A 23,092-nucleotide genomic window follows, 5' to 3' on the forward strand; every position below is an offset into this window, starting at 1 on the left:
GATTGGAGAAGAGGAAAGAGCCAAATGTGGAGTTATCAGAAATGACTAAAACGTGAGAGAGTATTTCTGGGTGTCAGCAGTGCAGGTTGTATCGTTCCGGTACCAGAGGTCTGTTAAGTAGATCTCAGCCAGGGAGCAGTAGGCCACGCTGACATCCTTCCTTGAAGGGACCTCGTCGTTCTCATCTGTCGTTCCGGCGGCTCCAGCCTGAGCCTGCAGATGAGCAGCACAAGGCAGACTTCCTAACTTAATAACTAGTTTTCAGTTTAAAGTATTTAAACTAAAAACATAATGAACAGGCAAGTATTTTTTATTTTTTTACATCAATAGTTACATAACGTTAGGAAACACTTGTCTACACTCCCAGAGGAACTTCAGTTGAATAGGCCATTTATGCTAAAAACATGGTTGTGTCAAGCAGAAAAAAAATCTGAGTTATAAATGAATAACTAACAAAAAAAAAGCCCCAAATGGCCTCTTCTTGTTCAGCGCAGCGTATGCACATTCTGCAGAATGACTTATTAACAGAGATTTTTTTTCTGTTAGTTCATCAGTCTTAATGGAGACATCTGTACTTTAATAATTATCTGAACAAAGACATAAACACCCACTGAATTAAGAACTAATTAAGAACACTTCTAAAATTGATTTTGAACAATTTAGTCTTAAACATTTTTTCCATCAAAATACCAAATAGCCTTTTTTTTCAGCATTTATTTTATCTGCTTTATCTGTCCAGTTTAGGATTTTTCAAGTGACTCCAGAAGATTTTAGTTAATTGTATCAAAAATCAAACACATTTGTCCACACCATTGTTCAGGGTTTTAATTGTGAAGGAGAAATGTTGCTTATTTTATAAGAAATAACACACATTTTTAACTAAACAGGTAAAAATTCTAGGTGAAGGAAACACAACGCTTGTGCTTCCTAAAGCTGATGATTACATGAAGACCCTTCATCAACATGCAACTTGCTTATAGAACCTATCCTTTATAGGAGTATTCTCGACCACAGCACCCTCTTCTGATCAAAACATCAAGTGTCTAAAATCTCAACTAGAATGAGATTTTTAGAACATTCATCTTCAAAATACACACACAAGATGCATCATTATAGGGTCTATTTAGACACATTCTAGATAATCACATTTTATCAACTATACCTACTGAATTTTATGTATTTTATTGGGAGTTTATATAATGTGAAAGTAGTGCAGAATTGTCAAAAAGTAGGGCATAGATTTGTATTCAGCCCCCTTCATTCTGATTCCCAAAATCCAGAGGAGATTAAAAAGATTTTTCTTAGAAATAATTATTCAATAGAAGTTTGTTTGAGATTATTGGAGCATAAGGTTGTGCAGACGTTTAACATCAGGATTAGATTTTTTTTATGATGCATCCCTTAGTATTGTACTCTTCAAATCTGGAAATTGCACAACAGTGGCAAGGAAAAAGTCATCACTGAAAAAAAAAAAGCTTCACAGTTTGCTGTTTCAGACAACATGTGGGAAACGTGGGACACGTTTCATTTTTAACGCGGCCGTGCATTCGCACCCCACCGAGTGCCTGGTCAGGATTTGCATTCGGTATCTGTTACATCTGGAGTTACTGAAGCCTGTAATCTAAACAAGCATCTTCTTAGCAATGGACATTAATATTATACAATTAAAGAGACTATAGTGTTCAAAATCAATCCATCATTTATACAAGCTTGTACATGCAGGGTCGTGGTGTGTTGCTTCCTATCGCCAGCAGTCATTAGACGACCCTAGAAAGGTCCCCAGTTCGTCACAGGGCAACACACAAGACAAATAACCATGCATCCGCACTCAGGCTGAGGGGTAATTTAGAGAGACAATTTAACCTAATAGTTATGTGCCTGGACTGTGGGAGGAAGTCCAAAGACCATAAGAGAACCCCATAATGCATTGGGAGAAAATGCATCTCCATGGACAAGAGCCCAGGCTAGGATTTGAAAACAGGACCTTCTTGCTACAAAGCAACAGAACAAACCATAGCGCCACGGTGCAGTCCAAGTCTCAAATGGTTCACTGTAATAAAATGTCTAGCTAGTAATCATTGTCAAGCTTTTATTAACACAAGTTTGTCGCCTAACTTTACCTTAGCTGAGAAAAAAACAAAACAAAACACCTGTGTTCAGGTCAGATGAGACCAATTTAGAATATTTTTCTTATATGTACAATACTGTCTGTGGCACTGTCTATCCCCAAAAAACAATATCTTTATGGTGAAATATGATGGCGGCAGCATTCTGTGAGAATTCTTTACTTCACACATGTGGTCAGACCCCACTTGTTGGAGGTCAAGGAATATTCATCTGTTAGAAAGCCAGACCTAAATGTACTTGAGAAACTGGCAAGACATGAAAATTGTTTAGTATATTAGTAGGAGCTTTCTTGTGAGGATGAATTTGCAAAAAAAAAAAAAAGTTGTCTTTAGCTGGTAGACATATGCACACAGAAGAGTGACAGCTGTTACTGCAGGACAAGATTTTTCTGCAAAGGGTTGAAAACAAAAGCATGCCACAAGTTTGTTTCTTTCCAAAATATTGTGAAAAGCATTTATTATTTTCTTTTTGTTTAGTAATTATACAATTATATAATTGTAATTAATATATAAATATATTAAAGCTTGTAGTTGCCTAGTGACCAAATGTGGGTAGGTTCAAAGGGTATGAAGTTGTTCTCACTGACCTCTGTTTCCTGCTTCTCTAGAACCGATAGAAGAACTTGTATTCCTCTTGTGTAGTAGTCCACAGCCTCCTGGCCGGTGTGAATTTGTCCCAGATACATGTATTTGCTATGACCAACATCCGGGCTCAGGTCTATTGCACGGAGAAACACTTAGGACTTGGTAAAGGAAGCCCAAACTATTTCCATTTCAGGACAGAATGAGCAAAATACACAATGCTTTAGTGACTAATCAGTAGATAATGTATAAAGAAAAAAAAGTCACAAAAGGATATTGATTTAGCTTTCTGCATGTCTCCTAATTCGGAGCAAATGTGTCCCAGCATGTCAAGAGCTTGTAGGTTGTTGGAGTCCACATCCAGAGCTCTCTGACAGAAAAGGCCAGCCATCTCAAAGTCAAAACTGTCCATGTACTCCTGAGTCTGAACACACAAGATAAGTAAATGTACAGATTAAAACCTAGACACTTTCTACTGTGATACGTTTCATTTTTAAAGGCACCTTTTCTAGTAGTTGCTGTACTGAGTACTTTTCAGCTGTCTTCTTCTTGGCTTTCTCATGCATTCTTACTTTCATCCTTTCTTGAGGTGACAAACCAACAAATCCTCCATCTGTGGAAATGAAACATAGGCGCGAATGAAAAGTTGTGTCTCATTTAGTGATGAATGGCACGAACAAATTTTACATTGGATATAACAAACATAAACAAAACAAAAAAACACTGCACAGCTGACCCCTGTTTTGACGGTTGTCCTTCCTCTTGGGTTTACTTTTCTTCTTGTTCTTAGCCTGACCTCCCATACTGATAAATAACGTTCGTTACTCTTTACATTAAATGTTGCCCCTTAATAAAAAATATTTTCCCAAATATACTTCACGCGTGCTAAAGAACTGAACTGCAGGCGGCATGCAACACGCATGCGGTAAGTGCTGAAGCTGGGTGCGCACCATTTGCGACTTGACGAGGCAATAGGGACGCCGTGTAGGAGTGGTTTGTACACAATCAATCTCAAACAGTGCATCTGTCGTGACATGTCCATATCTCAACCGGCATGCTCGGTTTCTTTGTCATTGGTATTTAAGCATATTTCTAAATAAAGTTATTTGATCTGCAGGTTTGATTCCCACCCGGCTATGTATGCGTCAGGAGGTGAACTCTGGTAAATTGTATGTAATTTTTGCTTTTTGTTAACGGCTGTTGATATAATAATCCAAGATCGGTTTGACAGGTTGCCTTTGACCTCCTTTAGGCAAAACAAATATGCATAATTTGCCCTATATTTAAAAGGAAAATACTCTTCTCATTGCGATTTTTTCCACCCATGTCATTCACCGGCTGATTGCTAAGAAACGCATCCACAGTCACAGCTACGGAGAGAGATAATGAACAAAATACCAGTCATACTGAATACATTTCTAAAACTTAGCAAGTTAGAAACGTAAAATATTTCAAATCTAGTGTTGTTTGTTGTTGCAGAAATATGCCGAAAGCTATAATTAAAAAAAATTACCTCATGAACCGTGTTTTAAATTTACCAATCCATTTCTGAGGGTGCGCTAAACTTGATCGACAAGCTGGTGAGCCAATCAGGCAATGCGTCAAGACAACGCCTTGTGACGCATCTGGAACTTTCTCGATTTCAACCAATGGTATAATACGTCAAATGGACGCAGCATTTTTTCTTCATTTTACAATTTGTTGTAAATAAACGAATGACAGAAATGCGGCTGGCGGTGAAATTGCTCAACAAAATACAGCCTATACAGACCCTCTAATACTCGAGTCTATTTTGAGGTAAGTGTAGAATATTTACGTCGAAATAATGATAAACTACAGCCTCTCACGACCGTTATATCTGCCGCCGCCCTGGAGTAACAAGAAATTGAATGATAAAGCAATGTACGGTTAGCTGAAAGGTGTTAATGCTAGTGCTTGATGGTGGCAAGCAAAATTACCTAATATTTAAACTTTTGCTTCGCCATATTGTATTAAAGAGTGAGCTGTTCGCTCGTTGTTAAATATTTCGTTGTTTATCTTCCGTTGTAACCACCTGACGTTAACGAAGCCGCTAGCCTTTTAGCTTGGCTGCAGAGCGAGCAAGTGTTCAAATAACTATTAGCGCCAGGTTCTGTAAATACTTAAAACGTGATATGTACCATCATTGCATATATGATACAGCTTGCAATTTTTATGTTTCATTGTTTCATTTGACATTTAATTCAAGAACACTTCCCAAGCTAAATTGTGTAGTACAATTAGTGAACGCCCAAAAATGTTTCTGAATTTTTCTTCATAATTCATCACTGCTCATGTCAGTTTCGACAAAAGCTCAAAAGTTTTGCTTTTTTTTCCAACTGCAACGTAGGAGGGAGAAACCCAGAGATTACTTTGTGATGGCAAAGTAATCTTTGTGTTTTTATGTTGTTTTTAAATGTAAAAGCTGTATATGAAAGGAAATAATTTTATTTCAAAGGGCAATAACATATATTTTAAGGTTTCTGGCTTAAACAAAAACAAACAATAAAAACTAAATTTTTTTTCAGAAAGCCTTTCCCTCATATGGTCAATTTTGTTAACTTAAATCACTGAATTAAAATAACATTTACACAGGTGACTGTGATGGATATTAGAAAATAAATCATAATTTACCACAATTATCAATTATTAAGCTGAAATTATTGGATACTTTACATCTGTCAAGCTTAAAAACCCATTATACAGAAATGTAAAACCCTTACTTAAATAAAATTTTTTTTTTAGAAATTATGATTTCTCTTTGAACAAATGGTTTTTCAATGATCTACCTTTTTCAGTGTTCAATGTGTACAGTTGCATTTCTTGCTGTATAATACATTTTCAAAATCAAAAACTGTGACAGAGAATATTATTTCACAAAACAAGTTTATGTAATGCTTTTTCATATTTTATTTCAAATAAATAAATAAATAAATAAAATGTTCTACTAATTAACTGTAACTTGAAAACTGAAGAAAACAACTTGATCTCATCTGAAAGTGGCACCATCTTTTGTGGAACAGTTTGTATTCCCACACATGGTGGAAGATTATTTTTTGGGGGGGAAAAACATCGTAAGCTCCCTTTTTGCAGGCTTGCAGAAAAGTCATCAAGACAGAAAAGGACTTTTCTGGCTTAAACAAAAGCGACAAAAAAACTTTGTTTTTTTGGGGGGTTTTTTCAGAAAGCCTTTTCCTCATATGGTCAATTTTGTTAACCTAAATCACTGAATTAAAATAAAATGTACTCAGGTGACTTTGACGGATATTAGAAAAATAAATCATAATTTACCAAAACCAGAATCTACTGGTCAAACAGCCTAGAAATATTTGTTTGGTAAATGTTTAGTACAGTGATCAGTTAGGTCATAGTATAGCTCACTTTGACTAGAGGGAAGCAGTACTTTACAACACTTTGTTTGAGAATATCAGTGAAGTACAAATCTGCAAATATATGTCCAACTGTATAAAATCCAAGCTCTTCTGTTACTAAATATAACAGTTGTTTTGTCTGTTCTTGAGGTCACCTTAATCAAAGGCAAATCTGGATTTGTGTTTCTTTGCTGTTGCCTGGTAGATTGATGTCATACCTACACTCCATTTTGCTGACAGCCCCTGAGCTCAGACGAAGTTGGACCATAGAGAGAAGTTGTGGCTAATGCCACAGGTACAGACTACCCTGAGAAGTGGAGTGTTGCCATTTGGAAGAGACTGCATTAAGAACAAACAGCCTCTCTCGTCCCTGCATGAAGGCTGGACCGAAGAGGGCGTTACTAAGGATTTGAAGCCAATCATGTCAGAGTTAAATAAGGAGGTGGTTGATCTGGTTTGGGGAAAACCATCAGGGGGAGGAGTTTCCACTTCGATCTTTCGAAGATGGTCTCAAGGTAGGGCTTTTGTTGTGATAACCACAATGAGTTAATGTCAGTGTTTTCAGTTGTTTAGAAATTGGCAAACATTTGAATATCTCTGCCAGGCTAGACAGCCTAGAGTTCATCAAACTATTTTGCACATTTTAAATCTTCTTCTTTTATTTTTTATGTATATATCTGTTGTCAATCCTTGTTTTACTAAAGATCCAGCTGAATTTTTGTTTATTGTGTGCCTTAATATGTATACAGGATGAATTATTGGCTCACTGTTGAATGAAGACTTCCCCTTTTCACAGGGTTTGTTTTTAGTGAGCATGAGCAAACGGCTCTGAAGCAGTTTGAAGGAGGACCATGTGCTGTGATTGCACCTGTTCAAGTAAGTTTCTCACTGCACAACAGCCTGAATATTGGCTCATTCAGTGGCAACAAGATAAGATTATTGAATATTAGATGCGTAACAAACATGATGTGTAGCTAAAATTCTAGTTGCTGTAAACCGAGTATGTGTTTCTTTGCAGGCTTTCCTTCTAAAGAACATTCTTTTTAACAGAGAAAGTTCCACCTGGAGACAAATGTCAGGTAACTTCCCTAAAAAGATGATTATTGGGTTTTACTGTTTTCCTTATGTCTAACCAAAACAATTGATATTTTCACGTTTGTCTCTGTTAGAAGAGGAGCAGAAGATGGCCCTGTGTTCAACACTGAGTGAAATCCTCGAGTCTGCCTGTGCCAGCCCCTCCACAGGGTTCTGTTTTGTGACCTGGGCCAAGGGACAGAGCCCACATACTAGCACGCTTTCTAAGACCCAGACACAGTCTCAAACACAGGACATGCCAAGACCAGAGAGCAGTCAGTCGCCACAGGAACAGCAGCCAAGTTAGTCTTGTATCATCGCCCACTCACTGACTGCATCTTTGGCTGCCCAACTAAATACATTTTACTGAAGTTTGACAGACTAACTCTGACAATCTGACGTTTTGCCTTGATGGTTTCTGTGATTGTATTTTCTTGTGTCTAGCTGCTTTGGCTGCTGAGGACCTTGGCTTTGAGCAATTTCACAGTGTACTTCAGTAAGTGAAGATAATTTTTTATCAAATACCATAGTAATATTTCCTCTCATCATAAGTACTTTTCCCAATACAGTCTGGTAAAATGATGAATATTCTGGAGGAAGGGATTTAAAACAAACAATGTGGTTGGACAATTACCAAAGTGCAGGATTTTTATAGTCTGCTGCATTTTTTTCAGAAGCATGAGGAGCATAAAAAAGGTGTAAATTTATCCGTCTTGGCTTTTAAAAGTGAACTTGCAATTTCACTCTCCTTACAATTTGCCAACGCTCTGCTTTCATTGATTGCCTTGTTGAAAGAGCGCTTATCTGACACACAAGATATCTGTTAAAGACACACCAGCAAATTAAATATATGCACGGTTGAGCTTGCTGTGAGAAACATTGAAATTTCATCACATAGCTCCCTGACAGCTTAGACTACAGTCAGCAAAACGCAAAGCTTGCTCAAAGCAAAGAGGTGCATGCTAAATAAGACAGACGGCTTCACTGGTATTTTTTTAATGAGCATTAGGATGAGAAGGATGGAGCGCTAATCCCAAGTGGTTTAATTTTTCTTTGTCCTGTTTTGTCTTGCGTCATTTTATTTTATTTTTTTATCTTTACACATTAAGGACTGGCAAACACAATCCATATTCTGTGGGCTTTTTACAACCTGACACCCTTGGAATTTACTTTTTGTTGTTTCTTTTTATTTTCTTAATATTTTTATATATATTTATACTTCCCCACCTCTCCTTTATCCTGCAGCAAGCGAACTGTCCTGTCAGTGTCTGATCTCAGAGAGGAGGTGCTGTCTCTATACCAGTCCTGGAGGGGGTGCTGTGGGGTTTTGCTTTTCCTTTACTCTGTCATCCTCACTAAGGTAAGGGGAAAAATGTAGCAGGGAGAGATAAATGGTCATTTCAAATACTGATGGCGGTAATATGATTTCTGAGATTAAGGGGATTTAAAAAATAATGTTAATTTGGTACAAATCGAATATTAGGTTTTGCGTTTGGAAACTTATTCAGAAATATGTTAATGTTCAAACTTTATGTGGAGGTTGCAGAGATTTCTAAATGTTCAACAAATGTTTTCTTTTGCTCCTTTTTTTTTGCAGGGCATAGAGAATATTAGAAATGAAATCCAGGACCCATCAGAGCCCCTGATAGACCCTATACATGGTCACGGAAGGTATACATATCCATGTTCTTGTTTCTTCAGCATTAAGGTGACTTAAAATGATTATCATTTAAAGCTGTTTTAGTTTACATTATTAACACAAGTAATACAAAGTAGATTTTTGTTTTTATTAAAATTCTATTGCTAATTAAAGACTTTGCTGTTCTTTTGTACTTATGCAAAGCACTCCTTATTTTCTTCACAAAGCACATATGTGCACAACAGATTTTCTTTCTTATATAAACACTGTTTTTCCTTGTCCCTTTTTTGTTCAGTCAGAGCCTGGTAAACCTCCTTATAACTGGCCATGCCGTCTCTAATGTATGGGATGGAGACAGGGAATGCTCTGGCATGAGTAAGAGCTGGCACTGATATTATTGAAAAATAAATCTCATTAACACATGGAGCAAGTACCGTATTTTCTGCACTATAAGGCGCGCCTAAAAACCTTCAATTTTCTCAAAAGCCGACAGTGCGCCTTATAATCCTGTGCGCCTTATATATGGACCAATATTGAGCCACAACAGGTCTAGCAACTACGATAAGCAGCCGCAACTTCATTTTCGCCCGTAGAAGAAGAAGCGTGCGGTGCATGCCGGGATAGTTGTCAGAACACTGGTTTGTTAATAAAGTTTGACTGACCCATCTACTTACCGACCATCTAGAATCAGGTCGTCTGCAGGTCATTTAGCACCACGTTTTCCACAAACATGCTGTGCGCGAACAGAGAAGGGTGACCATCGTCTGGCCACGCCCTGGCCCAGTCGCAGAAGGCTCAGTCCGGAGTCGGACTGTTTTGTTGACATTCTTTATGACAACAAAGTAGCTTTAGATATTCATCCGGGGTGCTTCGACTAGGGTTACCAAGGGACCAGCCCTTATATATTTAAAGCCGGGGGGGAAGGGGGAGGAGAGACAGAGACTGCGGCGGCAGCGTGTCGGTTGGTCTGTGTTACCCAGAAAGCAGTTGGTCACAATATCGCAACATCAACACCGTGAGTGAAACAATGACTGGGGCAGACTACTATATAAGGTACTCCGGGACCATTTCTTTGTTATTACATATCCACATTCGCGTCCCGTATCGGTTCAATACGGGACGGGTGGCAACCCAAACTGTAGCGTCTATTCTATGCGCCTTATAATGCAGTGCACCTTATATATGAATAAAGTTTTAAAATAGGCCATTCATTGAAAGTGCGCCTTACAATTCGGTGTGCCTTATAGCGCGGAAAATACAGTAGTAATCCTAGACTTAATCATATTTCTCTGAGATTAGCCATTGGTTTAATCCCATATCTTCACATATTAACAGTAAATAACTCAATCGTCCGTCAATAATATCAATTTTCACCTCTCTTTTTAATTCTGTTTAATTTCTTGTAGAGTTGCATGGAATTCATAAACAAGCATCTGTTGGCTTCCTCACACTTATGGAGTCACTGCGCTATTGCAAGGTACAGACACATGCAGAAGATAAATGAGAAGTATAAGCAAACTGTCAAGCTCTTGCTAAGTGTGCTGAAAGCGTGTTTTTTTTTTTAACTACAGTTTACTTTGAGAATTCAAGATGAACACAATTGAGTTGAGCACAAAAGCTTACAAGTAAATAGACATTTGATTCATGTTACTTTTAACTCTGAGATCTGGTAGATTTCCAGTAAAAGCAACAAACTACAACACTTTTAAAAAAGATTTAGAAGTAAACTTCAAACAAATCAAAAGGACACAACATATTTTCTCTCTTTAATTCACCGAATTACTGCCATGGGACATTCAAGGATTTCTCTGACATGCATGAAGGAATTAAAGCAACGGTCTGGCTATGTCTTTGATGAGGAAATAGCATCTTAACATGATATAGAGCTCAAAAAAGTTGATTTTGTATAACAGCTTAAGAATGTGTTTGCCTTGGCGCTTCAGTCACCCAAATAAAGACTGCAAAATTGTTGAAACCATCTCCATCCAAACTGATTTGCAGGGATGGGTAAAAATTTAGAGACTTTCTCTGAAAGCGAGTCTCTACAAACGAACTGAACTGGAACTCAAGTTTTGACTCGGAGGGAATGAATACATGTTCATTCCACAGTGTTCAGAGTTTTCATTTGTAAAAAACTCTTTTTTTCTATTCCTTTCTCTTCGTGTTGGTTTGTCGCACAACATTCTAATAAAATACTGTACATTTAGTGTGGGAGGGAATTGTGTTCAAAATGTAAGAAATACTTAGGGCATCTATACAGCTATATATTTAAGCTTTTTGACTGAGGCAAATCCAAGTTGCACAAAATAAGTAAGGTATTATCTAAAACGATTGTGAGATCATGAATCTAGGGATTTTAACATATTCTTGCAACTTAAGTCACAAAGAGCTAAAATTTCAGTATCGCTGTGCAAAAGAGAAATAAAGCCATCATAAAAATATGGAAGCCAGTCTTCAAATTGGCATAATGAACCTGTTTACAATGTTTATATGTTCCCATACATACACAACATACATGTTCTAACAAGGGAAAATATCATTTTGGTGAATATGAGTTTTTAATTTAATCCTGATGGTGTTTGGGGAGTTTATTTTTGTAACGTGTCTTTTCTGTTCAGTCAGTCAGTTCATTTATCTAATGAAAAAGACATGTTTGATTAGAAACAAATGCTAAATCATAGTGGTACCTGCCAAAAATAGATTATCTCCTTTTATAATCTATTCCTTTTGCTGTTTCTTTCTTCTTCTTTTTTTTAGGTCGGGACATTCCTCAAATCTCCAAAGTTCCCTATTTGGATTCTTGGCAGTGAAACGCATCTCTCTGTATTTTTCACCAAGGCAAGTTGAGTGCACTCATCCAGCACATATTTCACACACAGACAGAGAGTGTGCAACACAAGGCAGATATTTCTCAGCAGGTTAGAAAAACTAAAATAAAAAATGTGCTCAACAGATTTAGTTTTGTGTAGATCAAATATCAGTGTGTGTGGAAAAACAGGTGAGGCAGAGATGGAGGGGGAAGGAATGTGAACACAGGAGATTGTCTTATATGGCAGGTGCTGCATGTTGGATTGTCACCAATCAAGTATCAAGTGGGGAAGAAGGGAGTTAAATAGTACATTTGTTATATTGTATGATGTAAAAGTCTGCTAGGCTTCAGTAAAAGACACCAGGTTTACCTTTGCTGTCAGGGCAATTATAACAAAGTGGATTGATGTTCCAGATTTTTTTTTCTTGGTAGAGTTTAGTCTCAAGCACTCTCAGCATTCATATTTGACTAAATAGATAATCAAGAATGAGACAATAATGTAATTTGAATAAATTATTTTGTGCTATTAGTGTGTGGCTATTAATGTGGTGTAAATCACAAACTTTCTGAAAACTCAAGGGTCACATTAGCAAAGATATTTAACTGACCACAACTTTTCTGCTGTGTTTGCACCCTTTGAAAACACGCAAACAGGTTTTTCATGGAAAATGTATTTTTTTAATGAAGTAATTTTAAAAATGCAGATTAAAATTAAAACGGGTATTTGTATGCAATTTATATCTGGAAATAATTGAATATGATGATGTAGAGGCCAAAGTTTCACATAATCATTATCACAATTTGTGCTAGAAGCCACATCAATAGTATAAAGTTTTATATTTTGTTTTGTATTTTCTGTGTGTTTGTGTATGTGTGTGTTTATGCTTATTTTTTTCCCCCTCTCTCTGTCTATTTTTCTTTTTTTTTTTTTTTCCTGGAATCTGGCTTATTTTGTCCTGCCTGTTTTGTCAGAACAGAGAAAGCTGAGAGGCTAAAAGGTTCCAAAGAAAATACAAGACTCTTTAGTCTGCCACAGCTTTAGTGATGCTTAGAATCTCCTTAAATGTTGGTGTCGTTAACCACGTCAGCATTATGCACTACAGTGATTTTGACCATAATCCTATAGTGTGTGTACTGATGGAGATTTTTTAAATTTGTTTTTACATCTCCCTTTACAGGGTTTCTGCCGGTTTGTAAACCTCATAAATGTGAGAGATGAAATGCAGCCAAATAGGTTTCTGTTGAATCCCAGTTTTACAGGGGCAGTGGACAGAAACAAAGTCTTGTTGTGAAAATACCATGTTTAAATGCTGTGGTTTTCTGTAATAAAACTAACCAATGATTCTGTTGTAGCAATTATGCTTATTAACTTGCGAAATCATCACTTACTGAGTAAAAGTGGTACAACTTTAACAAACGTTGCTGCGCTGTTGTAATTTTACAGCTTTTAATCTCTTTCTGGACTGTCTTGTTGCTGTAGCAGAGCTCTGTGTTCTTGGTTCACAAAACTCCAGCTGGTTGAAAAAACACAAAATCTAGACTTTTTCTGACCTTTTCTACTTGGTGTCCCAGAAATGCTGTAACTGGTTAATCCCATATTACAGCTGAGGCAATGTTGAGGCTACAGAAACCTGAGGAGAGTGCCGTCATGTATGTTTCCTTATACAGGTGTGTGTGTGAATGCATTCATCTTGTGCTAAACCAGGTTATCGAGCTCATCAGTGAGACTGTAACTATATACAGCAAAAGATTGTGAATTAAATCAAGGGTCTAGGAAGTCCTCTGTATCATTACAACACACCCTTAATATAAAATTGATTAAAAGCTTGGTTACATGACTAAAGCTCCACCCGGCAGTCCTAGTGTATCAAATGTTGGATCTGTGATGAACCAATCATGTATGCGCTAATGAGTTACCGATTCACACAACTCCCCGGGGCCAGAAATATGTTTGTATGTATATACATTCACATTGCAGAGCAGAAGAAATTTAATCCTGATTAGCGTTAGTGGTGTGTGCATGAGTGGATTTAGGTGGTTGGTGTATTCCAAGGGATGTGATTCCAAAGTTTAATCAGAATGCATTTGTTTCACTGAGATCCATTAACAAGCACACAAAAACTGGTTAAGATGCACAGACAGGGCTACATGTTGATGCTAGTATTCTGCTTCACAAGCTACAGACCAACTGGAGAGAAAAGTAGACTTGTTGGAGCTACTTTGGTAAACCTGACAAGTTTAATTTCTACTCTTTAAAAGGAAATCTTTTTCAAGCTAATTTGAAGCTTATTTTCCATTCTTCGTTATACAAAACAAAACCATACCTATTTATGATGCTTCTAACTCCAGTAAATTCTCTAATTTGTACTACCCTGAGCGATTGTCAGTGTCTGACCATGGCTTTTAAATTGTCATCTTAATAGCATTTTTGTTTTTTATTTAACCTGCCTACACAAAATAAATATTTCCATTTCTGTTTCACATGCCAAGAGTCTATTTCCCATATTAGGGTTAGTCTGTGTACTAGAAAAAGACATAGTGACTGATTGTAATAAGCAGTGCACTGATTTATCAGCCAGTCAATTGATTGGCACCGCTTTTCTTAAGTTTGTGAAATCGGTGATTGGCCAATACTTGCATATAAAGCCAATCTCATCCTCTGATCGTATTTACCTCAGAAAATGTTTAAAAATCAACCACTGTCCTCTTCTGCTCTTTCATGAGAGAAGATTGACGGATAGACCGGCCCACCAGGTCATGTCTTCACATTTGTAGTTAACAATAGTGACCCCACTGTTGCCAACTCAGTGACTTTCTTGCTATAATTTGCGACATTTCGAACTAAAAAATTGGTATTGGCCAAAATCGGAATCGGCAGGTCCGGCCTTTTAAAGATTGGTATTTTCGTGATTGGAGTTGACTGGAGTTCTTAGTATGTAGGTAGATGAGAAAGATGAAAACCAGTCATGTTCCAGAAAACCAACCTACTTTTTTTTTTAAGTTTCTTTCCCTTCCAGTTTTTAGAGATTAGGCTGCCCAACTGAAGGATCATCCTGCAAATCTTATTCTTTACCTTACTAGTCCCTCAAGGGATGAAAAGGGAGGAAAGGAAGTTGAGAGGAAGGATGCACTTAAAAAGGGCACTGCAGTGGTCACTCAGGAAAGGGGCTTAGGGGAGGGGGATCCTCTTGTGACATTTCTCATCAGTCTTTACTCTACCCTCACTGAGTGATGAGGTTCACAGGCTGTATCCGAACGTCTCCTGGGACTTGCATGTGTGTGTTTGTGTGACTGTGTGTACAGTAGTTGTGCTCTGGGTCAGTGATTTACTTGAGGAGGTAGCAGCCGCTATGGTGCTCTCTGTCTTCTAAGACTTCCACCTCTGTCTGCACACAAGACGTCTTTTAAAGGCTAGTAAAAAAGAGGAAAGTGGGCTGATGGAGAAGAAATAAAGTTTCCCTAGAAAATAATTGAATGATATGCTGCTATGCACAACCAACTTGTATTCATTTATGAAGGAAACTCAATAGATTTAGGCAATTGAAATGTGGAACTAACTACTTCCTGGAGACTGGGCAACTTCCCTGCATTGTTACAATGTAACCACTGAAAGAAAAGACGGGCCCGGGGACATAGCGATATGTCCGACTTTTTAGGACTTTTGGACCATCTTAGATTGGGACAAATCTGGACAGAACGTTTTATAGGTATTCTTTAAAACCTGGTTTCATTTTATGGAACATTTTTCTACTTAAAACGTGAATATAAAAGTATTGAGTGCAGAATAAGAGGCTTGTCTACGATGCCATTCTTGCCAGTACTGCTGCTGACCCATTACATCATTCCTAAAAGATGCAATAGAAAGACAGAGGAAGATTTCTATAGAACACCACAGGCACATTTAAGGATCTTTTTTCCTTTAAACAGGATTGCTCCCTTGTTCATTTGATCAGTGGGTGCGGGTCATATGTAAACACAAAACAACAAAGCGGTGTACATTAACAGTCATTAATAACCTTTGACAGGTCAGACCAAAGGTCATTGTAATAGGATAAAGGGTTGTCATTTGAAGTGTGTACGTGCTGCTTTATTCTTCGTTCACCCTTGGGTATCTGTCAGTGTTATAGGAGCCATCAGTGTGTTATACAACTACTCACTGGTGTCTCATCTCTTTTCACATAGACGCACTTTTGGTTATCAAAGACGGCTTCATAAATCACTGTTTTGTTCCGTATGTCACACTCGAGGCTCATGCTCGTACTCAGACCTCCAGCAGAAACTGCACTTTCATTATGTGACAGGAGAACAGCTTTCCATTGTTTCTTGTGATTTCTTGTGATGGCGTAGGTCATCTGCTTTTATGTGACCCGAGTTTTTAGATGAACTAAAAACTATAAAGCACAAACACAGTAATGACCCATTTACATAGCAATCTCTTGCATGGTGACCTTCTCCTCAATCTGTCTTGTAGTAAGGCTATCTGTACCTGCTCTGAACAAGACTGGAGACATTATCCAAGATCTGTGCTTTGTTTTGAAACTGAGACCTTTAAATATACTCCATGTCCACTCACAGCCTCTCAGCACACACAATACCTCTTTAGGCGAACAGGAGGGAAAGAAAGTGTAATTCTAGTAAAAGGCTATTCCTACCTGTCTTACCTGGAGTAGCTACCTTGATGTGGAGATAAAGACTGAAAGGAAGAAGGAAGAATGAACAAAAAGTGGAGGGCAGAAAGGGAGGAAATACTACAAAACTGGAGTACCTACTTATCCCAGGAAAAGGTAGCTAACAAGGGCAAGAGACAAAGTGAAAGGGAAAACTAGATGAGTGAGAGATCTTCTCTGCTTGAAGAACCCCAAAAAAATGCTGGTGAAGGTTTTACCCATTCACAGGCATTCCATGAAGTGACACAAGTGCTGAAAGGGTCAAATTACTTTCAGACAAGCTTTTGTACTTTATCTAGCAGACCATGATGCAGGAAACCCAACCAGATTACAACAAAGGAAGATAAGTTAGGCAGTCAACAGCACTTCAAATCTATTGTAGACCAGTCGAGATCTCTTGGCTAATAAATAAGGATCTTATACAATCTCAAAATGTGCTTAAGGTTATTGAAATGCATTTATATTTCCAAACTGTAGCCTGTGTTATTGTCTAAAAGTTTTATACATTCCACCATTCATATGTCTGTCCTTTCGTCCATCCAGTTATTCTCTTGTATATCTATACGTATATACATGCCTGTCCATTTGCTATCCTAAAAACAATCCATCCGTTTGCACTAACTTTTTACATTTCTCCGTTTGGCTCTTCTATCCATTTACAACACTGTGACAACATTTTTTTTGAAGCCACAGGTTCTTTCTAGTTGAATGCAAAAATATGATTAATTATAACATCCACGAATAAGTAGAGGGCAATTGAACCCTTGTTTATAAAATTATATAATTTAAGTGTCACTTCGCTGTTTGGTCTGGCAGTAAACAAGATGACACTTAGTAAGTTTTAATATCCTTTGTGAAGTGAGTACTATTTTTGATTCAGTTGTGTAAATATTTCACATTTAATATTGCTTGTCATTAGTGTGCCAGTGTGTTCTTGCATTTGCCTGTCAATTTAATATTGCGTACAAATTGATTTTACTACTCGTTAACAAATAAAGGGTCATTATATATTAATAAATACATTGACTGAAAACAAACCTGTATCTAGTTCATGCAAAACCTATTACAAGCATAAACAAGATCCAACACTGGTTTGTTTTGTGGCTTGAGTATTTGATAGTCTACTAAGCCATGTGCTGATTAATATTTTCCTGTATTAACTCATACCACAGTAGAACAGAGTGCTACGTGATTAGAATGTCGTGTGGTGCAGAACTGGTGGGCCACCGGATCTCCAGTAGATGCCCCGGGAAGCGCTTAAGATTTTTTTTTTGTCTTGACTGTCTGCATCAGAAGAGAAAATTCCTCATAACGACGCTTTTGTGTTTGCCTTGTCAGCTTAAGAAGGTTGCATATTATGTTGTTGTTTTGTTTTTTGGGGCAAAATGTCCTCGCCGTGTTGGAATTTAAAACTTATAGAAGCAACCCTATGTTTTGGTAGGTGTGCGCGTGCAGGGAGGGGAGGGACCGAGCGTCTCTGTTTCTGCAGCTTTTCTACCAGAAGTGCCATAATTTGGGCAAATTGGAGAACAAATTAATTCTGTCCAATATTTTTTTATTGTATTTTTAATAATTTTTTGTTTTGATATATTGACTATTTTGACAACCCTATTTGTATTTTCCCTGTCTATCCATAGCCTCTGTCCCTCAGTTCACTACCCTGGTTTCCATCTTCCTGTTTGTTCTCCTTCTCTCTGTCTCTGTTCTCTCCCCTTTCATTCTTCCATTTGCCCATGATCTTTATCCAACATTCATCTATCCATCTGTTTTCCCTTATGCCTTCATCTGTCCATTTTTCCTAGTTTATTAATTCTTCTGTCCATTCACCCATTTATATGAATTTATTCTTCAATCTTTCTGTTTGTCCAACTTATTTTCTCTTTAAAAATGTTCTACAACTTTTATTCTGGAAAAGAATGGATTTTAAATGTGAAAAATTTGGAAACTGACTAATCAAAAACACACTCACTCTCTTCATACTGCATAAAACAGTTAAATTAGTTCTTAAATATGTATATATATTTTTTTATCCCGTTTACTGATGCTTTGAGTTAGAGAAAATAATCCCGCAGTATAATTTGTTTTTTTAATCAGTCGGGAAGCGTGTATCTGTATGTTATTCATCCTTTACTCATTTGGGGTATATTGTTGTTGCGTTGTCATGCAGGTCAAGGGTTTGTGCATAAAAGGTCAAACTGCAGAGTTTGGAATGTGCTCCTTGATTTCATTAGCCACACTTAAAGAGAGTTGGTCTTGGTGCTGCAGTGTGTCTCTGCGTTGTTTTGTGTATTTGTAGGAGCTCTAAGCAGAAAAGAATTCAATGCTCCCGTATAAACAAACATTTGGTGTCAGGGGATGCAGAGTGTTTATTGCTCAGATTCTGTCTCTTACCAATATGCTCACGGTAGAGAAAGAAGAGACACCAAGTAGACAGGCGCACACTTCCAAACCTCCCTGCAGAGAGTGTTAGCTCCGTGACTTGTTTTCCAACTCAGCAGCATCTTCCTGAGGCCTCTAATAAAACACAGATCAAAGACAAGCAAGCAGACATGTCATCGCATACAGAGACACACACACACACAGTTCTGTCATTTCTGCAGCCATTATTAGTGCCTGTGCTTATCTGCACTATCTTTTGCAACAATGAGTCACAATTGTCTCTGTTCCTTTCAACATGCTCATTTTGGTGGGTTTAAAAAGAAAAACACCGTAAAGGCAGGTCACTCTTAGTTCCCTGATGACCGATTTGTAAAGTTTATCCTCTGATAAAGCCAGTATCATGTTGCAATTGTTAGTAAACATGATCTACATGAAAACTGTTTTAATTCATGAACTTTGAGTATAAAGTTTCCTAGTTTTTCACTTTGTTTTATTTGTTAGGAAATATAGTATAAAGTGGTTTGTAAAAGTATTCATACTCTATACTTTCCCAGATTTTGCGCAATACATCGCTATTCACTGTACGCAATAGCAACGTTACAAATAACTATTTGGACTAAAATAAATATTAGCTTATGAGTACAACAGATTCAGGTTGTCAATGCAAGTAGTGTTTGCATCAGAAAATGTTTTAGGAGGACATAAAGGCATTCTCGTAAAGTCTAAGAAGCTTCAACTGACTTGTTTCTTTGCCAACAAAGCAGATGGAGCCAGATGCGACTTTTTAAATTAAACGATGTTGTTTAGATAGAAGTTAGAAAAACTTTTTTTTTTCCCTTCCCCCTGTAGATGAATGCATTACTCACGATCATGGGCCTATGTTTGCAATAAATTTGAAGCACAAAGAAACCCTGTGTTTTAGTTACATGTTTGTTTGTTTTTCACAAGTTATGATGTCATCTGAACGTGCAACACCATTACCAGATAGCTTTTTTTCTTGGTAATCTAGTTCCATCCATCTTCCCATAAACTCGGTTTACTGAAGCTGCCACCACTACGTTTCAACATTGGGATTGTTGTAGTATTATTTTGCTCGTTTGCTGACATGCTGTATGTGCACCCTACAAAACGTGAGAAACATCTTTCTTTCAGCAACAGCTTTCTTTATGCCTTTCTTCCTTTTAAAGTTCAGATATGGATAGTTAATTGTATACAAATGCACTCCATGGACCAGCTAGTTTTCTTGTCAAGGGAGTAGTCTCAAACAGATTTTTCTTAAGGATATCGGAGTAAGGAGGACTGAATACAAATTGTTGTTTCTATTTAAATTCCAATTTGCCATAATATATTAAAGTATGCGGTTGTAGAAAGACGAAATGTTAAGTTTTTAAAGGGTACGATTACTTTTGCAGGTCATTATAATTAAACTTAATCTGATTTGTTTGTTTTTAGATCCTAAAGAGCTTTTCATCACTTTTCCTCCTCCTGCAAACTGTTGTCCACAATCATCAGTGTAACACTGACGTATTCTGCTTATGACAAAAATGCTGTCGGCTTTATGGAGCCTGTAATGTTAACATGTCGGCCCCCTTGCGATAGTTTGTGTGACAGAACGGTATGCGAGCATATATTCTCTGGCGTGTGACTGTTTTTCTTTACATTTGAAGAGCCAGCAGCTGGGAGTCATCTCTTCTTGATGTGTCTGCCTTGAACGCCCCTCTCTCGCTGAGTAAGCCCCGAATACAGTAATAAGTGGACTGTGAAACCCAAGCAGGCTGTGTGGATCCGAGGCTCTAGGTTTAATAAAGAGGCCAGCTAAAAGGAGATGAGCAGGGTTCATTTGTTCTCTCAAAACATTATGTGTTTGTCCAGCGATTTGTTGTCATAAATACTCGCCCTCCCACACTCAGGCAAGAACAGTGAGACCCTTTCTGCTTTCATCTACGATTTTGGACGTGTTTTAGTTGGAATAAAAAAAAAAAAGGGCATATTTTAAAATGCTTAAAAGTTTATTCTCTTCATTTTCCGCTCTTCTCATCATTTTTAATCATGTGGCTTTCTCTGCTTTAAAAGAAAATAGTTTTTCTTGTAAGAACTCATTGGTTGTTCTTTTGTCAGGTTTCCAATAATCTTTCAAGCAAATTGGAATCTTAAATTTAAAAAACAATTCAGATTCTTATTAAAAAATCAGACTAAGCTTAAGAAATCTTGTTGGACAAGTTAAGTTTTGAGTTTAAAGCCTTCAGAACGTTCATTACCAAGAATAAAACATTTAGCTACTCTAGGCCTTAAAAAAGTTGTTTTTTATTTACCTTGGTGTTTTATATAGTATTCAGTCCGCTTTTGAAGAGTCAACACATGGTAGAAACCATTTTCTTTGTAATTTCACTTACAAGCCACCTGTATATGTCGCTGCCAGCTATCAAATGCAAAGAGATATAATAGAGTCGGGTAGACGGGGATCCCTGCATAGCTCTTGCTGAATGTGTTGTTTTGTTTAAAAATGTGAAGCAGCTCTCAACTTTTTATTTTTTATTTTTTGCAGCCTTTACTTTTTCCCTGCCGAATAAAACCCATTGCCACAGCATGATGCATGTTTCACCATGGTGACACTGTGTCCAGTGAAACACGAAGTATCAGTTTTCTGCCCCATACAGAGTATTGCATGTATCACAGATTTCAAATGTTGTCTCGGTGGACCAGTTCTTAAAATATGCATCCTTTTTGCACTTCAGTTATGTGAGATCTGTTACTTTCCCATCATTCAAAATCCCAATGAGAAGTATTGAAGTTTTCCGTGTGTAACTTGGACTATGAATACTTTCCCAAGGCAAATATGTACTGTAGATTGTAGGCCTGTCATTAAAGGCATCAAAATGTGTAGATCAACAAACACATTTCACTTTTGTTCATTCCCTTCCATCACTGCTTTACTGTAAAGCCCTTTCTTGGTCAACAAACACAGTGACGTTTATCACAGAACATGGTCTATATGTGTAGGGCTTGATTTCCTGATTGTGTGTTTGGACTGAAAACAAGCTAAGTTTATCAGCGGATCGGTTAATTACCCAGTACTCTGTGCTGATTGCTTCAGCCCCTCTCACTGCACAGATTTTGTCTATCACATCAATTACCTGTTTAACATACACTATTGCTGCACCACAAAGTCACTAGTGACTGACAAAATATGCTGATCTCGTGTAATACATATGTGTGGTACTTTGGTTATATATTTTTTTCTTAACCTTCGAAATCCGAAATTGTATAATTTAATTTTCTGCCATGTTTTCTTTTTTTTCTAGAATTCCTCCTGTTGTACAGTTGTTGAAGCTCTTTTCTTTGAGAAACCAATTTAAAATCTGCTCCATTTTTTTGAGTTTCTACCCTCTCTCCTCCTTTGCATAGAGATTTAGTTAAAAATCTCTATGCATTTCCTCCAGTTTGTTATCCAGAGCTCGTTTTTTCTCTTTTTTTAACTTTTGCTATTCTTCTCTCCCTGTGTTTCTTCCTTTCTCTCCCTCTTTCGCCTATTTGGCTGCTTCCCAATAGGAGATGTCGTTGGTAGGTCCAGAATCTCCATCAGAACAAGCAAGAAGGGTTTTCCAGTCATTTGATCCGGAAGGTAAATAAGCAACAAGTGTTTGCATCATTTGCACTGCACATGTGATCATAATCTTGCACCCCACTCCCTGTGGGCTTTCTTTTTTTCCCCCATGTTTCAGATTAATTGAAAACTTCCCCTGTCCATCTCTCCCTTCTCAGTCACTCTTTCCTTTTATTCTACATGGGGAACAAAATGGCTCTGATCTCTGCTGTTATTGTTGAAGTTAGTCAGATCAGCCCCTCCAACAGCTGAGTCAACCATCCTGCCTCTTTCTTCTTTCCCCCTTTTTTCTCTGCCTTATTGCCTCTTCCAGCTAACGGGGGTAGAAGGGAGTGGGAAGGACATGACTGATTTATTTTATCTGCATTTTGAAGTTGAAAGTTAGTTTTTTGCTGTTGCTTTTTTTTTCTCTCTGTGGTTAATTTGCATAAGATGTGACTGAAATATCCTGTTTAGAGGACATATTATTTACAAACAGCTGTTTCTGCTTACAAAGAGAACATCTCTAGAAATGCAGCCCAAAAGACATGAAGGAGCAATCAGCCATAGGTCTTTTTTTATTTTTCTCTTAGACATCACATCTTGTTTTGTTTGCATCTTCTGCCCAGATGATTTTTTCCACATCTACTTTGTTTATTACATCCATGGACTATCTACCACACTAGTGTAGCATAATAGTTACGAACCAAAACAGCCTATTTATTTTCAAAGACTGGTTAATTTATTTCTGCCAAATACAGCTTACCTTTTTAAAAAGTTTTGTTTTTTGTAATAATGACAAATCAAGAATAAAATCTTCTGTCATTAAAATAAAAGTTGGGGG

At 37.4% G+C, this 23,092-nt stretch overlaps 2 protein-coding genes across 5 annotated transcripts in view; one reads left to right on the plus strand and one right to left on the minus strand.

Moving 5' to 3' along the window:
* Nucleotides 1-4,309, minus strand: part of LOC103478624 (probable assembly chaperone of rpl4) — a 34,596-nt gene extending 30,287 nt beyond the window's left edge. Inside the window, exons 1-5 of one of the 2 annotated variants that reach the window (XM_008432593.2) lie at nucleotides 3,445-3,710; nucleotides 3,212-3,321; nucleotides 2,986-3,132; nucleotides 2,714-2,863; nucleotides 104-213 (exon numbers count right to left, since the gene is read on the minus strand). In XM_008432593.2, the coding sequence (XP_008430815.1) occupies nucleotides 104-213; nucleotides 2,714-2,863; nucleotides 2,986-3,132; nucleotides 3,212-3,321; nucleotides 3,445-3,511 (584 nt within the window). In that variant the 5' untranslated portion in view covers nucleotides 3,512-3,710. Of the gene's footprint in view, nucleotides 1-103; nucleotides 214-2,713; nucleotides 2,864-2,985; nucleotides 3,133-3,211; nucleotides 3,322-3,444; nucleotides 3,711-4,221 lie in introns of those variants that run through there. The other variant, XM_008432594.1, reaches the window with a different exon arrangement.
* Nucleotides 4,310-4,396: 87 nt separating this feature from the next.
* mindy3 (MINDY lysine 48 deubiquitinase 3) overlaps nucleotides 4,397-23,092 on the plus strand; it is a 28,555-nt gene continuing 9,859 nt past the window's right edge. For 2 of the 3 annotated variants that reach the window (XM_008432590.2, XM_017309608.1), the window contains exons 1-12: nucleotides 4,397-4,505; nucleotides 6,303-6,612; nucleotides 6,894-6,973; nucleotides 7,116-7,176; nucleotides 7,267-7,473; nucleotides 7,616-7,667; nucleotides 8,417-8,531; nucleotides 8,769-8,842; nucleotides 9,106-9,185; nucleotides 10,217-10,287; nucleotides 11,568-11,648; nucleotides 22,215-22,287. In XM_008432590.2, the coding sequence (XP_008430812.1) occupies nucleotides 6,384-6,612; nucleotides 6,894-6,973; nucleotides 7,116-7,176; nucleotides 7,267-7,473; nucleotides 7,616-7,667; nucleotides 8,417-8,531; nucleotides 8,769-8,842; nucleotides 9,106-9,185; nucleotides 10,217-10,287; nucleotides 11,568-11,648; nucleotides 22,215-22,287 (1,123 nt within the window). In that variant the 5' untranslated portion in view covers nucleotides 4,397-4,505; nucleotides 6,303-6,383. The remainder of the gene's footprint in view (nucleotides 4,506-6,302; nucleotides 6,613-6,893; nucleotides 6,974-7,115; nucleotides 7,177-7,266; nucleotides 7,474-7,615; nucleotides 7,668-8,416; nucleotides 8,532-8,768; nucleotides 8,843-9,105; nucleotides 9,186-10,216; nucleotides 10,288-11,567; nucleotides 11,649-22,214; nucleotides 22,288-23,092) is intronic. The other variant, XM_008432592.2, reaches the window with a different exon arrangement.

The sequence above is a fragment of the Poecilia reticulata genome, linkage group LG16 (assembly GCF_000633615.1).
Source record: "Poecilia reticulata strain Guanapo linkage group LG16, Guppy_female_1.0+MT, whole genome shotgun sequence".
In the NCBI taxonomy this organism is placed as follows: Eukaryota; Metazoa; Chordata; class Actinopteri; order Cyprinodontiformes; family Poeciliidae; genus Poecilia; species Poecilia reticulata.